Source organism: Tursiops truncatus, chromosome 18 (genome assembly GCF_011762595.2).
Source record: "Tursiops truncatus isolate mTurTru1 chromosome 18, mTurTru1.mat.Y, whole genome shotgun sequence".
Lineage (NCBI taxonomy): Eukaryota > Metazoa > Chordata > Mammalia > Artiodactyla > Delphinidae > Tursiops > Tursiops truncatus.
The window spans coordinates 669,654-686,888 of record NC_047051.1 but is presented as its reverse complement, the minus strand read 5'-3'; the positions used below and the strand labels follow the sequence as shown (position 1 = coordinate 686,888).

General features: G+C 41.6%; 1 protein-coding gene across 8 annotated transcripts in view; it reads left to right on the top strand.

Moving 5' to 3' along the window:
- The window catches only part of LOC101337293 (zinc finger MYM-type protein 5), a 91,488-nt gene that overhangs the window by 19,923 nt on the left and 54,330 nt on the right, over positions 1-17,235 (top strand). For 6 of the 8 annotated variants that reach the window (XR_012327491.1, XM_073794918.1, XM_073794917.1 and 3 more), the window contains 3 exons: positions 7,075-7,267; positions 8,247-8,407; positions 10,196-10,326. Coding sequence is in view for 7 of the 8 variants with exons in the window: in XM_073794918.1 (XP_073651019.1) it covers positions 7,075-7,267; positions 8,247-8,407; positions 10,196-10,326 (485 nt within the window). In the remaining variant the exon portion in view is untranslated. Of the gene's footprint in view, positions 1-6,911; positions 6,986-7,074; positions 7,268-8,219; positions 8,408-10,195; positions 10,327-17,235 lie in introns of those variants that run through there. The other 2 variants (XM_073794919.1, XM_019936951.3) reach the window with 2 other exon arrangements.

The window sequence follows — 17,235 nt, the reverse complement described above, 5'->3', positions numbered from 1 at the left end:
GGGCTTTTTTTTATTGCAAGGTTTTTGATTACTGTGTCAATCACTCTGTTAGGAGATCTAATCAGATTTTCTATTTCTTCATGATTCAGTTGTCATAGATTGTGTATTTCTAGGAATTTATTCATTTCATCTAGGTTATCCACCTTGTTGGTGTACAATTGTTTGTACGATACTCTTATAATTCTTTTTAATTTCTTAAAATCAATAGTAACGTCCCCATTTCCATCTCTGATTTTAGTAGTTTGCCTTCTCCATTTTTTAAAAAACATCTTATTGAATGAGATTTATTTGTTTATTTATTTATTTGGCTGCACCTCGAGGCACGTGGGATCTTAGTTCCCCAAACTTAGTTCCCCGACCAGGGATCAAACCCACCACATGCCCTGCATTGGAAGTATGGTGTCTTAACCACTAGATCACCAGGGAAGTCCCATGTCTTCTCTATTTTTTGATTAGTAAATTATCTAACCATTTGTCAAGTTTGTTGATCTTTTCAAAGAACCAACTTTTGGGTTTTTTGATTTCCCTGTTGTTTTTCTATTCTCTATTTCATTGATCTATAATCTTTGCTATGTCCTTCCTTCTGCTAAGTTTGGGGTTTGTTTGGTCTTCCTTTTCTAGTTACTTATGGCATATAATTAGCTTAGTGATTTCAGACCTCTGTTCATTTTTACTATTAGTCATTTAGGGCTATAAGGTTTCCTCTTAGCACTGCCTTTGCTGTATTCTGTAAGGTTTGGTGTGTTGTGTCTTTATTTTTATTTGTCTCAATGTATATTCTAATTTCCCTTGTGGGTCCTTCTTTGACCCTTTGACCCTTTAAGAGTGTGGTGTTTCTTGTTTGTTTGTTTTTTATAAATTTATTTATTTATTTTTGGCTGCGTTGGGTCTTCGTTGCTGCACGCGGGCTTTCTCTAGTTGCAGTGAACGAGGGCTACTCTTTTTGCGGTGCACGGGCTTCTCATTGCAGTGACTTCTCTTGTTGCAGAGCACAGGCTCTAGGCACGCGGGCTTTAGTAGTTGTGGCACATGGGCTTCAGTAGTTGTGGCTCGCGGGCTCTAGAGCGCAGGCTCAGTAGTTGTGGCACACGGGCTTAGTTGTTCCACTGCATGTGGGATCTTCCCGGACCAGGGCTCAAACCCGTGTCCCCTGCGTTGGCAGGCGGACTCTCAACCACTGCACCACCAAGGAAGTCCCAAGAGTGTGGTGTTTAATTTCCACATATTTGTAATATTTTTTCTTTTTCTCTTTTGCTGCACCGCGTGGCTTGTGGGATCTTATTTCCCACTGCCCCACACCCCCAGGGATTGAACCCCTGCCCCCTTCAGTGGAAGTGCAGAGTCCTAACTACTGGACCACCAGGGAATTTCCTCTAGTTTTCTTTTTTTTTTTTTTTTTATATTTATTTATTTATTATTTTTGGCTGCATTGGGTCTTCATTGCTGCACGCGGGCTTTCTCTAGTTGCAGAGAGTGGGGCCTACTCTTTGTTGCGGTGTGAGGGCTTCTCACTGCAGTGGCTTCTTTTGTTGCGGAGCACGGGCTCTAGGCGCACAGGCTTCAGTAGTTGCGGCTTGCGGGCTCTAGAGCGCAGGCTCAGTAGTTGCAGCGCACGGGCTTAGTTGCTCCGCAGCATGTGGGATCTTCCCGGACCAGGGCTTGAACCCGTGTCCCCTGCATTGGCAGGCGGATTCTTAACCACTGCGCCACCGGGGAAGCCCCTCCTCTAGTTTTCTTGATAGATGTGAAAGGTGGTATCTCATGTGGTTTTCATGTGCATTTCCCTAATAGTTAGTGATGTTGAGTATCTTTCATGTGCTTGTTGGCGTTTGTACATCTTCTTTGTATAAATGTCTATTCAAATCCTTTGCCCATTTTTTAATTCGATTGTTTCCTTGTTGAATTTTAGGAGTTCTCTATATATTGCAGATTATAATCCCTTATCAGATATGTGATTTGCAAATATTTTCTCCCACTCTGTGGGTTGCCTTTTTACTCTGTTGATAGAGTCCTTTGATGTGCAAAAGCTTACATTTTTATGAAGTTTGATTTGTCTATGTTTTCTTTTGTTGCCTGTGCCTTTGGTGTCATATACAAGAAATCACTGCCAAATTCAAGGTCATAAATATTTAGCCCTATGGTTTTTTTCTAACAGATTTATAATTTTGTCTCTTACATTTAAGTCTTTGATCCTCTTTGAGTCAAACTTCGTATATGGTATTAGGTAAGGATCCAACTTCATTCTTTTGCATGTGACTATCTGGTTTTGCCACCACCGTTTGTTGAAGACTGGAAGATGAAAACTTCTTTCCATTTGTTTGTGTCTTTTTTAATTTTTTCAGCAATGTTGTGTAGTTTTCAGTGTAAATGTCTTTTACCTCCTTGGTCAAATTTATTCCTAAGTATTTTATTATTTTTTATGATCTTGTAAATGAACTGATTTCTTAATTTCTTTTTCAGATTGTTCTTTTATTTATTTATTTATTTTTTGGCCATGCTGGTGTGAGGATCTTAGTTCCCCAACCAGGGATCAAACTGGTTGCAATGGAAGCATGGAGTCCTAGCCACTGGACTGCCAGGGAATTCCCTGCTCATTTTTAATGTTTAGAAATGCAATTGATTTTTGTGTGTTGATTTTGTATCTTGAAATTTTACTGAATTAGCCTTAACAGTTGTTTTTTCCCCCCATGGAATCTTTAGGGCTTATTTCTTATAAAATTTTGTTATCTATGAACATAGATTGTTTTACTTCTTCTTTTGCAGTCTGGATGCCTTTTTTTTCTTTTTCTTGCCTCCAATACTATGCTGAATAAAAGTGGGGGAAATGGAATCCTCATCTTATTTTTGTTCTTAGGGGAAAAGCTTTAAATTTTTCACCATTGAGTTGTTGATTTTTCATATATGGACTTTATTATTTTAAGATAGTTTCCTTCTGTTCTTAGTATATATTATGTTTTTATCATGAAAAGCTGCTAATTTTGCCAGATGCTTTTTTGGCATCATTTGAGATTATCATGTGTTTTTTTTCTTTTTTCCCTTCATTCTGTTAATAGAGTATATTACATTGATCAATTTTTGTATATTGGAACTTCCTTGCATTCCAGGAATAAATCCCACTTGCTCATCGTGTATGATCCTGTTTTTTTTTGTTGTTTTTTTTTTTGTTTTTTTGGCCACGCAGTGCAACATACGGGATCTTTGTTCCCTGAACTCATGCCCTCAGCAGTGAAAGTGCAGAATCCTAACCACTGGGCTGCCAGGGAATTCCCTATAATCCTTTTAATATACTGCTGGATTCAGTTTCGAATGACTTTCAGGAAGGGCGCCATTCCCTATTCAATGGGAAAAGGACTGCCTTTTCAATAAATGATGATGTCAAAACTGGATGTCAACATGAAAAAGAATGAAGTTGGATTCTTTTTCTTTTATTATTATTTTTTATTTTATGTGGTTAAAAAACACCATCATTGGGCTTCCCTGGTAGCGCAGTGGTTGGGAGTCCACCTGCCAATGCAGGGGACATGGGTTCGTGCCCCGGTCCGGGAAGATCCCGCATGCCGCAGAGTGGCTAGGCCCATGAGCCATGAGCCATGGCCGCTGAGCCTGTGTGTCCAGAGCCTGTGCTCCGCAACGGGAGAGGCCACAACAGTGAGAGGCCCATGTACAGAAAAAAAAAAAAAAAAAAAAAAAACACCATCATAACCATTTAAAAAATATATGCTACAATAGTGTTAACTATATGCACATTTTCTGCAGCAGATCTCTAGAACTTTTTCATCTTGTAAAACTGAAACTGTATGTATTGAACAATTTTCTTTTTCCCTCTCTTCAAACTCACTGACAACCATGATTCTACTTTCTGTTCCTAACATTGTGACTATTCTAGGTACCTCATATAAGTGGAATCATATAGTATTTGTCTTTTGTGACTTGCTTATTTCACTGAGCATAATGTCCTCAAGTCATCCATATTGTAACATGTGACAAGATTTCCTTTTTTTAAGGCTGAATGATATTTCATTGTATGTATACACAGTACAACATTTTGTTTATCCAGTCATCCACTGGTGGACCTTTGTGTTGCCTCCATCTCCTGGCTATTGTGAATAATGCTGCTATGTTTTCTTTTTTTTTGGCTGTGTTGGGTCTTCGTTGCTGCACACGGGCTTTCTCTAGTTGCGGTGAGCGGGGACTACTCTTCATTGCAGTGTGTGGGCTTCTCATTGCTGTGGCTTCTCTTGTTGCAGAGCACGGGCTCTAGGCACGTGGGCTTCAGTAGTTGTGGCATGTGGGCTCAGTAGTTGTGGCTCATGGGCTCAGTAGTTGTGGCTCACAGGCTCAGTAGTTGTGGCTCTCGGGCTCTAGAACGCAGACTCAGTAGTTGTGGTGCACAGGTTTAGTTGCTCCATGGCATGTGGGATCTTCCCGGACCAGGGATTGAACCTGTGTCCCCTGCACTGGCAGGCAGACTCTCAACCACTATGCCACCAGGGAAGTCCCAATGCTGCTATGTTTTCAATTGTTTTGGATTTATACCCTGAAGTGGGATTGCTGGATCACACACTAATTAAATTTTTAATTTTTTGAGGATCCTCCATACTGTTTTCCATAGTGGCTGCACTCTTTTACATTCCCAAAAATATTGCATGAGAGTTCCAAAATATTTATTTATTTGTTATATTAAGAGCACTTAACACGAGATCTACTCTCTTAAATTTTAAAGTATACACTATATTATTGTGAAGTTCTATATATTCCTTATCAGATATATGGTTTGCAAATATTTTCTCCCGTTATGTAAATTGCCTTTCACTCTGTTGATTGTTTCCTCTGCTATGCAGAAGTTTTTAAGTTTGATGTGGTCTCATTTTTCTATTTTTGCTTCTGTTGCCTGTGCTTTTGGTGTCATGTCCAAGAAATCATTGCCAAATCAAATACCATGAAGTTTTCCCTTGTTTTCTTCTAGGAGTTTTATATGTTTGAGGTCTTACATTTAGGTCTTTAATCCATTTTGAATTAATTTTTGTATATGGGGTAAGGTAAGGGTCCAGCTTCTTTCTTTCACATGTTGATATCCAGTTTTTCCAATACCATTTGTTGAAGAGACTGTTAAAAGATAAACTGAGGCATATTAAAATTTTTAAAGAGTTTATTTGACCAAAAATCGATTCAAATTTGGCAGCATCCAATCTGGCAGATAGAAAGGAGTTTCAAGAAGCTGTACAGAAGGGGACTTCCCAGGTGATCCAGTGATTAAGACTCTGTGCTCCCAGTGCAGGGGGCCCGGGTTCAATCCCTGGTCAGGGAACTAGATCCTGGATGCCGCAACTAAGAGTCTGCATCCACAACTAAAGATCCCACATGCCGCAACTAGGACGCAGCACAGCCAAATAAATAAATAAATATTTTTTTTAAATCTCTGGTGGTCAAGCGGTTAGGACTCCACACTCCCACTGCCAAGGGCCCAGGTTTAATCCCTGGTCAGGGAACTAAAATCCCACAAGCCACAAAGTGCGGCAAAAAAAAAAAAAAAAAGCTGCACAAAATGAAAGGCTTTTATAGGCAGAAGGGAGCAGGAACAGGGAAATTATATGAGGCAAAACTGCAAAAATCATGTTGGTTATTACAAAGTTACTTTCCTTTAGGGGATGGAAGGGGTCTATAAGGCAGATTACTTAACTAGTAATAATCTAAGTAAGACAACTAAAACTATAATTAAGTCTCAGTTTTGTGACATGGGCTTAGCATAAGCAACTACATTTTGGACCCTTGCACTGTTATCAAAGACCATTTGACCATGTACTTGAGGGTTCTTTTCTGGGTTCTCTATTCATTCCATTGGTCTACAAGTCTGTGTTTATGTCAGGACCACACTGTTTTGATGACTGTAACTTTGTGGCATGTTTTGAAATCAGGACATATGATACCTCCACTTCTTTTTCTTTTGAAGTTGGATTCTTACTTTACACCGTATATAAAAATTAACTTGAAATGGATCAAAGACCTCTGATGAAGTGCTAAAACTATAAAACACTTAGAATAAAACATAGGAGGATAGCTTCATGACATTGGATTTGGCAATTATTTCTTGGATATGGCACCAAAAACACAGGTAACAGAAACAAAAATAGACAATAGGACTATATCAAAATTAAAAACAGCAAAGGAAACAAGCAACAACAAAAAAAAAGGGAAAAAGAAACAATCAACAGAGTGAAAAGTCAACCTATGGAATGGGAGAAAATATTTATAAACCATGTATCTGTTAAGGGATTCATAGCCAGAATATATAAAGAGCTCCTTCACAATAATGTATTGTACACTTACAAATGTGATCAAGACCCCTGTGAACTAAACTCTGACATAGGGCTGGAGAGTTGATATCCTCCGAGGTAGGACAGTGAAGGTCTAATTGCCAGCTTTGCCAGCTGAGAACAAACTGCTCCTGGTGGGCCTTATGGACAGGGACGTGTTCTTTCTCACCCCTAAGCTCTCACTCCACAAGTCCGGGAACCAGTAAAGGGGTACAGCCAGCTGCTGTCTATTCCAATTATGCATTGTGGAACTGGGAGAAAAACACAAGATGTGTTTGGGGACCCATGGGGCTCACCCACGGGGCTTACTGTGTGAAAGATGTGAGCTAAACCTCCATTGATCACCTGACCTCCACAAGCCCCTACTCTGACTGGGGGGCCACAGGGACATGGGTTCTCCTGAAATCAGTGTCCATTCAGAGCCAGTGTCCAGTAGTCCCTGAAAAGTCTGATCATTTCCTTTTCCCTAAAGCACAGTGAACCTGGTAAAAGGCCATCGGTGCCTTTGGTGAAGGCTGGGAGGAAGATTAACAGCATGAATTTCAGGCAGTGCCCTGGGAACCTTGCTCTGAGGACCTGTTCTCTTGTTCATTCAAGGGCTCTGAGCCTGTAAACTAGCTCAAGTGTGGGAACTGATTGACGGGCCATGACGCCCTGATTTTCTGATTCAGGTGAGACTTCTATTCAACTGACCTAGAAATTTTCTGATTCTACACATAAAGTAAGGACGCAATAGTTTTCCTATCTATCTTATTTGTAGGAACACCATCAACTAGCCTTTGGCAGTGGGCCCCTCCCACCTGGGATCCAGTTATTCCCTGGCATTTCGGTTTCCCAAAGCATGACTGCAGTTCCCACTGGAAGGTCCGGCCGACAGAGAAGAGTGACCACGGAGCTCTTCAAGGGTGACAGCTCTCCCCTCACAAATGTATTTCTTCCAGTATTAGTGAAAGGTAGGTGTTCTGGACCTTCCCAGTGCTGGTGAGTACGTCTTAAAAGACAAATCCACTCTTAACATTTGAATCTCCCTAAGCCTTTGTCTCCCTGCCTCTTCATTAAACTAAGGCAGTTCTGCTGTTTCCAGCTCACGATTCGGGCAACTTTTGGTCCACGTTTCAGCCAACCAACCAGATAGCGTTTTCCAACTCCGAGGCGGCAACGTTCAGTGTAGATTCTCTGCTTCGTGCACTCGAATCAATAAATTAGCCTGATCTGGACTCACATTCCCTCCACCGTTCTCCCAGCCTCTCAGTATCCGTCCCCACCCTTCCCCCAGACTCCTGGCTGTAAAATTAGAGACTCAAGGAGTTCTTTGGAGTGCAGCGCACCTCCTCAGGGGCCACACTTCGTACCCCCCCTTTAGCTACCCGTTGGTATATGACTAGCGAGTCACAGGGCTAGGGTGGCGAGGCGATGGCTCCTGAGGAGAACCCCCTGTGAACTGCCTCAGGCCAGGCAGGGGCAAAGAGCCCGACTCCACCGGGGAAGGGGATGGGGGCCGGGGGGCTACTTCCACGGGGTGTGGGGCTCTCCACCTGTCAAAAAGACTCATCAGAACTCGGGGCTCAGTGTCTCCACCTTCCCCAGGGTCTTCCCACCCCCCCGTTCCACCTCGCAGAATCCCATGCTTGCAAAGCAGCACCCTCACCTCCACAGCAAACACTGTGCGACTGGCAGTTCAGCTTGCCTTGTGCTTCACTGTAAGTCACAGGAGGAGACTGTGCTTTTTTGTTTTCAGCCACTTCAGCCCTGGCGCTACAAGAGATAAGGGTCTCCTTCAGGGAAGACACAGCCACCTTCGGCTCATTATACAACACTTGAGCTGGGAGTCTGAGTACCTGAGTTCACCCTTTTCTTCCACTACTTTGTCCAGCAACTAGTCGATCTCATTATGTTCATTAGTTTTTCCACAATGCTTGCAAATATTTACAGTAGCCAGGACATGGAAGCAACCTAAATGTCCATCAACAGAGGGATGGGTAAAGAAGATGTGGCACATCTATACAGTGGAATATTACTCAGCCATGAAAAAGAACGAAACTATGCCATTTGCAGCAGCATGGATGGACCTAGAGATTTTCATACAGAGTGAAGTAAGTCAGACAGAGAAAAACGAATATCATATAACATTGCTTATTTGTGGCATCTAGGAAAATGATACGAATGAACTTACTTGCAAAGCAGAAACAGAGTCACAGATGTCGGAAACAAACTTACAGTTACCAAGGAGGGAAGAGAGGTGGGATGAACTGGGAGATTGGGATTGACATATACACACTGCTATGTGTAAAATAGATAAGTAATGAGAACCTACTGCATAGCGTAGGGGACTCTACTCAGTGCTCTGTGGTGACCTAGAAGGGAAGGACATCCAAACTAGAGTGGATATATGTGTACCTATAACTGATTCACTTTGCTGCACAGCAGAAAGTAGCACAACATTGTAGAGCAACTGTACTCAATATCAATTAATAAAAAATAAATAAATAAAAATAAAAGAGATTGCAGAGGAAGAGAATGCTCACAAATATCATATACACAGTCATCTGCCTCCTTGCTTCTCACAGGCGATCTGTTAGGAGTATCCAATGGATATATTTTGTGCGTCTCGATCGCCAGGTCACACCATGGACCATTGGTAAACTGTTTACTACTGGAACTAGAGTCATTAGCGTCTTTATATAATTAGATTAGGGGCCAATTCTAGAAACTGCAGACCAATTCAGAAAACTCATCTTTAATACTCTGCTCCTCTAGAGCCACTCTTGGCACCAAAATCTATTAGTCAGGGTTCTCCAGAGAAACAGAACCAATAGGGTAGGTGGAGAGAAACAGAGACCGAGAGACCTTAAGGAATTGGCTCCGTGACTGTCTGCACTCAGCAAGCTGGCAGCCAGAGACAGCCGACAGGACAGCTGCAGCTGCGTCCCAAGGCTTGAGAAGAGGGGAGGTCATGCTCTAAATCTAGTCCAAATCCTGCGGCCTGGGAACAGAGAGGTGGTGTAAGTTGCATTCTGAGTCCTGGTCCCAAGACAGGTGAGGACCAGCATCCCAGGCTGAAGACAGTCAGGCGGAGATGGAACACTCCCTCGCTCGGCCTCTGTATTTTCGCCGGGCCTTCAGTGCCTTGACTGAGACCCCGCTTCACTGGGGGCAGGGCACCTTCACTGGGGACGGGGGCTATATCTGCTGTACTCAGACTGCCGGTTCCAATACCAACCTTGTCCAGAAACACCCTTCAAGACACACTCAGAATAATGTGTAACCAAATATCTGGGCACCCCATAATCCAGAGAAGCTGGTATGTTAAATTAGCCATCACAGCCTAGTTTCCACTCCTCCAACCCTTCCGTGATGTTAAAAGCACCTAGTTCCTAGTACTGAATCCTGTATCAGTGAGCGTCCTCATAAGACATTCAGTAACTGGATGACGTTTTAATAAAAGTACTATTTGAAAGGATGAAGGGAAACTACAAGGTGGAGGGAAACCACAGAGGAGAATGTCATGTAGAGCCAGGGACTGAGTGTGCCCTGAGGACGCCAGCGGGGTGGTACCCGACCCGGAGGGAGAAAGCTGAACGAGAGGCTTCGAGGTGGAACTGTGGCCTTTGGTCAAGGGACTCAGCTGAACCACAGTGACCCCACGGGGATGTTTCCACTTCACTTTCCTTCCTCCCTAGTGTTGTCAAGTTTAGCAAACAGAAAAAAAGACACCTAGCTCATTTTGAGTTTCAGTTAAACAACGAATGATATTTTAGCATAAATGTGTTCCAAACCTTGCCTGGTGCATACTTACACTAAAAAATTTTTCATTGCTTATCTGAAATCCAAGTTTAACTGGACATCCATATCTTATCTAGCAACATTATTCTTCCCTCCAGTTTCCTTCCAGACTCAACTGGAGGTCAGAAGGCACAGGAGCCTGTGTGGTGTGGTCCATGCACGTGCACCTTCGCAGATCAGAGGGCAAGATGGAAGAAAGTGGAGAATGGGTGTGGGGAGACAAATACACGTAGGTAACAATCCTCTCCTGATTAGAATACCTGAAGGGCACCTGTTGTCTGCATCAAACTCTGAATAATAAACCCTTTATTAGGTTGAGAAACTTTCTTTTTTTTTTAGGCCTTTATTTTTCCATGGCAGCTTTAGGTTTACAGCAAAATTAAGAGGAAGGCACAGAGAGTTCCCATAGACCCGCCCCCGCCACGTGTATCATCCACGGATACCAACATTTCCCACTGTAGGGATACATTTGTTACGGTTGATGAACCTACATTGACACGTCATAATCACCCTAAACCCATAGTTTACTGTAGGGTTCATTCTTGGAGTTGTATGTTCTATGGGTTTATAAACATGTATAATTATAGTATCACACAGAGTATTTTCACTGCCCTAAAAGTCTTCTGTGCTCTGGTTATTCATCCCTCTCCCCACACAACCCCTGGCAACCACTGATCTTTTCGTTTTGTTGTCTCCGTAGCCTTGCCTTTTTCAGAATGTCATAATGGTGGAATCATATTGCATGAAACCTTCTCAGATTGGGTGCTTTCTCTTCATAACTTACATTTAAGTTTCCTCCATGCCTTTTCATGACATCATAGCTCGTTTTTCACACTAATATTACACTGTCTGGATGCACCACAGCTTATTCATCCACTCACCTACTGAAGGACATGTTAGTTGTTTCAAGTTTGGCAATTATGAAGGAAGCTGCTATAAACATCTGTGTGCAGGTTTTTGCATGGACGTAAGTTTTCAGCTCATTTGGGTCATTACCAAGGAGCATGGTTACTGGATCATATGGTAAGAGTAGGTTTAGTTTTTTAGAAACTGCCGAACTGTCTTCCAAAGTGGCTGCACTGGGGCTTCCCTGGTGGCGCAGTGGTTGAGAATCCTCCTGCCAATGCAGGGGACACGGGTTCGAGCCCTGGTCCGGGAAGATCCCACATGCTGCGGAGCAACTAAGCCCGTGCGCCACAACTGCTGAAGCCCGCGCACCACAACTACTGGAGCCCACATGCTTAGAGCCCGTGCTCCACAACAGGAGAAGACACCACAGTGAGAAGCCCGTGCACCACAATGAAGAGTAGCCCCTGCTCGCCGGAACTATGGAAAGCCCGCGCGCAGCAACAAAGACCCAACACAGCCAAAAATAAGTAAATAAATAAATTTATTTAAAAAAAAAAAAGTGGCTGCACCATTGTGCGTTCCCACCAGCAGTGAGTGAGAGTTCCTGCTGCTCCACACCCTCCAGCATTTGGTGTTGTCAGTGTTCCAGATTTTGGCCATTCTAGTAGGGGTGGTATCGTATTGCTATTTTTATTTGCATTCCCATAATGACATATAATGTGGAGCATCTTCTCATATGCTTATTTGCCATCTGAATATCTTCTTTGATGAGGTGTCTGTTAAGGTCTTTGGCCCATTTTTTAAATCAGGTTGTGCGTTTTCTTTCTCTTTTAAAAAAATACTTTATTTATTTATTTTTGGTTGCGTCGGGTCTTAGTTGCAGCACGTGGGCTCTTCCTTGTGGCGCATGGACTTCTCTTTAGTTGTGGCTCACAGGCTCAGTAGTTGTGGTGCTCAGGCTTAGTTTCCCTGCAGCATGTGGGATCTTAGTTCCTTGACCAGGGCTTGAACCTGGGTCCCCTGCATTGGAAGGCAGATTCTTAACCACTGGACCACCAGGGAAGCCCCTTTATTTATTTATTATTACTATTATATTTTATAATTTTATTTTATTTTTGGCTGCATTGGGTCTTTGTTGCTACACATGGGGGCTACTCTTCGTTGTGGTGCGCGGGCTTCTCCTTGTGGTGGCGTCTCTTGTTGTGGAGCACAGGCTCTAGGTGTGCAGGCTTCAGTAGTTGTGGCTCGCAGGCTCTAGAGTGCAGGCTCAGTAGTTGTGACACATGGGCTTAGTTGCTCTGTGGCATGTGGGCTCTTCTCAGACCAGGGATTGAACCTGTGTCCCTTACATTGGAAGGTGGATTCTTAACCAATGGACCACAAGGGAAGTCCCCCCCCTTTTTTTTTTTTTAAATATAGTTGATTTACAATGTGTCAGATAGGTTGTGTGTTTTCTTATTGTTCTGTTTTGAAGAGTCTTTTGTACATCTTGGCTAACAGTCCTTTATGAGACACACCTTTTGCAAATATTTTCTCCCAGTCTGTGGCTTGTCTTCTTGTTCTCCTGCCACTGTCTTTCCCAGAGCACAAGTTTTTCATTTTAATGGAATCCACTTTATCTTTGATGTCTCTCAAGGACGGTGCCTCTGGTGTTATATCTAAAGAGTCATTTCCATACCCAAGGTCAGCTGAGTTTTCTGCTATGTTATCTCCTAGAAGTTTTATAGTTTGGCATTTTACGTTTAGGCCTGTGATCTATGTTGAGTTAATTTTTGTGAAGAGTGTAAGTTCTGTATCGAGATTCTTTTTTGTATGTGGATGTCCAGTTATTTGAGCACCCTCTGTTGAAGGGATTATCTTTGCTCCATTGTATTGTCTTTGTTCCTTTGTCAAAGATCAGTTGATCTATACCCATGAGGGTCTATTTCTGGGCTGTCTATTCTTTTCCATTGATCTATTTGTCTATTATTTCACCAATACCACAGTGTCTTGATTACTGTAAATTTATGGTAAGTCTGGTAGTGAGGTAGCATCAGTCCTCCAACTTTGTTCTTCTTCAGTATTCTGTTGACTCTTCTAGGCCTTTTCCCTCTCCTCATAAACTTAAAAATCAGTTTGTCCATATCGACAAAATAACTTGCTAGGATGTTGGTTGGGATGCCATTGAATCTATAGATCAAGCTGGGAAGACTGACATGGTGACAATATTGAGTCTTTCTATCGGTGAACATGGGCTATCTCTCCATTTATTTAGTCCTTCTCTGATTTCATTTATTAGAGGTTTGTAGTTTTCCTCATATAGATCTTGTACATATTTTGTTAAATTTATATGTAAGTATTTAATTTTGTTTTTTGGGTTTTTTTAATAGATCTTTATTGGAGTATAATTGCTTCACAATACAGTGTTAATTTCTGTTGCACAACAAAGCGAATCAGCCATTTGCATACACATGTCCCCATATCCCCTCCCTCTTGAGCCTCCCTCCCACCCTCCCTATCCCACCCCTCTAGGTCATCGCAAAGCACCAAGCCAATCTCCCTGTGCTATGCAGCTGCTTCCCGCCAGCCAACTATTTTACATTCAGTAATGTATATATGTTGATGCTACTCTCACTTTGCCCCAGCTTCACCCTCCCACCCCATGTCACCAAGTCCATTCTCTATGTCCACCTCTTTATTTTCCTGCCCTGCAACTAGGTTCATCAGTTCCTTTTTTTTTTTTTTTTTAGATTCCATGTATATGCATTAGCATACAGTATTTGTTGTTCTCTGACTGACTTCACTCTGTATGACAGACTCTAGGTCCATCCACCTCACTACAAATAACTCAATTTCATCTCTTTTTATGGCTGAGTAATATTCCATTGTATATATGTGCCACATCTTCTTCATCTATTCATCTGTTGATAGACATCTAGGTTGGTTCCATGTCCTGGCTATTGTAAATAGTGCTGCAGTGAACACTGTGGTGCATGTCTCATTTTGAATTATGGTTTTCTCAGGGTATATACCCAGCAGTGGGATTGCTGGGTCACAGGGTAGTTCTGTTTTTAGTTTTTTTTAAGGAACCTCCATACTGTTTCCCATAGTGATTGTATCAGTTTACATTCCTACCGACAGTGCAGGAAGGTTCCCTTTTCACCACACCCTTTCCAGCATTTACTGTTTCTAGCTTTTTTGATGATGGCCATTCTGATTGGCATGAGGTGATATCTCATTGTAGTTCTGATTTGCATTTCTCTAATAATTAGTGATGTTGAGCATCTTTTCATGTGCCTCTTGGCCATCTGTATGTCTTCCTTGGTGAAATGTCTGTTTAGGTCTTCTGCCCATTTTTTAACTGGATTGTTTGTTTTTTTGATAGTGAGCTCCATGAGCTGTTTGCATATTTTGGCGATTAATCCTTTGTCCGTTGTTTCATTTGCAAATATTTTCTCCCATTCTGAGGGTTGTCTTTTTGTCTTGTTTATGGTTTCCTTTGCTGTGCAAAAGCTTTTAAGTTTAATTAAGTCCCATTTGTTTATTTTTGTTTTTTTTCTGTTACTCTAATAGGTGGGTCAAAAAAGATCTTGCTGTGGTTTATGTCAAAGAGTGTTTTTCCTATGTTTTCCTCTAAGAGTTTTATAGTGTCTGGTCTTACATTTAGGTCTCTAATCCATTTGGAGTTTATTTTTGTGTATGGTGTTAGGGAGTGTTCTAATTTCATTCTTTTACATGTAGCTGTCCAGTTTTCCCAACACCACTTATTTATTTTTATAAATTTATTTATTTACTTATTTTTGGCTGTGTTGGCTCCCCGCTGCTGTGCATGGGCTCCCTCCAGCTGTGGCGAGCAGGGGCCACCCCCTGCCGCGGCGCGCGGGCCCCCCACCGCCGCGGCCTCCCCTACTGCGGAGCACGGGCTCCAGGTGTGCAGGCCTCAGCAACCGTGGCACACGGGCTCAGCAGCTGTGGCCCGCAGTCTCCAGAGCTCAGGCTCAGCAGTTGTGGTGCATGGGCCCAGCCGCTCCGCGGCATGTGGGATCCCCCCGGGCTAGGGCCCGAACCCGCGTGCCCCACACCAGCAGGCAGACTCCCAACCACTGCGCCACCAGGGAAGCCCTCCCAACACCACTTATTGAAGAGGCTGTCTTTTCTCCATTGTATGTTCTTGCCTCCTTTGTTATAAATTTGGTGCCCATATATGCATGGGTTTATCTCTGGGCATTCTATCCTGTACCATTTATCTATATTTCTGTTTTTGTGCCAGTACCATACTGTCTTGATTACTGTAGCTTTGTGGTAGAGTTTGAAGTCAGGGAGCCTGATTCCTCCAACTCCGTTTTTCTTTCTCAAGATTGCTTTAGCTATTCGGGGTCTTTTGTGTTTCCATATGAATTGTAAGATTTTTTTTGTTCTAATTCTGTGAAGAATGCCATTGGTAGTTTGATAGGGATTGCATTGAATCTGTAGATTGCTTTGGGTAGTATAGTCATTTTCACAATATTGATTCTTCTAATCCAAGAGCATGGTATATCTCTCCATCTGTTTATGTCATCTTTGATTTCTTTCATCAGTGTTTTATAGTTTTCTGAGTACAAGTCTTTTGCCTCCTCAAGCAGGTTTATTCCTAGATATTTTATTCTTTTTGTTGCAATGGTAAATGGGAGTGTTTCCTTAATTTCTCTTTCTGATTTTTTGTTGTTGGTGTATAGGAATGCAAGAGATTTCTGTGCATTAATTTTGTATCCTGCAACCTTACCAAATTCATTCATTAATGAATTAATGCTTAATTGATTAATTTTAGTAGTTTTCTGGTGGCATCTCTAGGATTTTCTATGTATAGTGTATAGTATCATGTCATCCTCAAAAAGTGACAGTTTTATTTCTTCTTTTCCAATTTGTATTCCTTTTATTTCTTTTTCTTCTCTGATTGCTGTGGCTAGGAATTCCGAAACTATGTTGAATAAGAGTGGCGAGAGTGGACATCCTTGTCTTGTTCCTGATCCTAGTGGAAATGCTTTCAGTGTTTCACCACTGAGTATGATGCTCGCTGTGGGTTTGTCATAATATGGCCTTTATTATGTTGAAGTAGGTTCCCTCTATGCCCATTTTCTGGAGAGTTTTTATCATAAATGGGTGTTGAATTTTGTCAAAAGCTTTTTTCGCATCTTTTGAGATGATCATATGTTTTTTATTCCTTAATTTGTTAATGTGGTGTATCACATTGATTGATTTGTGTATATTGAAGAATCCTTGCCTCCCTGGGATAAATCCCACTTAATCATGGTGTATGATCCTTTTAATGTGCTGTTGGATTCTGTTTGCTAGTATTTTGTTCAGGATTTTTGCATTTATGTTCATCAGTAATATTGGTCTATAATTTTATTTTTTTGTGATATCTTTTTCTGGTTCTGGTATCAGGGTGGTGGTGGCTTTGTAGAATTAATCTGGGAGTGTTCCTTCCTCCCTCTGCAATTTTTTGGAAGAGTTTGAGAAGGGTCAGTGTTAGCTCTTCCCTAAATGTTTGACAGAATTCTCCTGTGAAGCCACCTGGTCCTGGACTTTTGTTTGTTGGAAGATTTTTAATTATGGTTTCAATTTCATTACTTGTGATAGGTCTGTTTATATTTTCTAATTCTTCCTGGTTCAGTCTTGGAAAATTGTACCTTTCCAAGAATTTGTCCATTTCTTTGTGATTGTCCATTTTATTGGCATATAGTTGTTTGTAGTAGTCTCCTGTAATCCTTTGTTTTCCTGCAGTATCAGTTGTGATTTCTCCTTTTTCATTTCTAATTTTATTGATTTGTGTCCTCTCCCTTTTTTTCTTGATGAGTCTCACTAAGGGTTTATCAATTTTGTTTATCTTCTCAAAGAAACAGCTTTTAGTTTTATTGATCTTTGCTATAGTTTTCTTCATTTGTATTTCATTTATTTCTGCTCTGATCTTTATGATTTCTTTCCTTCTACTGACTTTGGGCTTTATTTGTTCTCTTTTCTCTCATTGTTTTAAGTGTAGGGTTAGATTGTTTATTTGAGATTTTTCTTGTTTCTTGAGGTGAGATTGAATTGCTATAAACTTCCCTCTTAGAACTGTTTTTGCTGCATCCCATAGGTTTTGGGTCTTCCTGTTTTCATTGTCATTTGTTTCTATGTATTTTTTAATTTCTTCTTTGATTTCTTCAGTGATCTCTTGGTTATTTAGTAACACACTATTTAGCCTCCATATATTTGTGTTTTTTGCAGTTTTTTTCCTGTAATTGATGTCCAGTCTCATAGCATTGTGGTCAGAAAAGATGCTTGATACAAT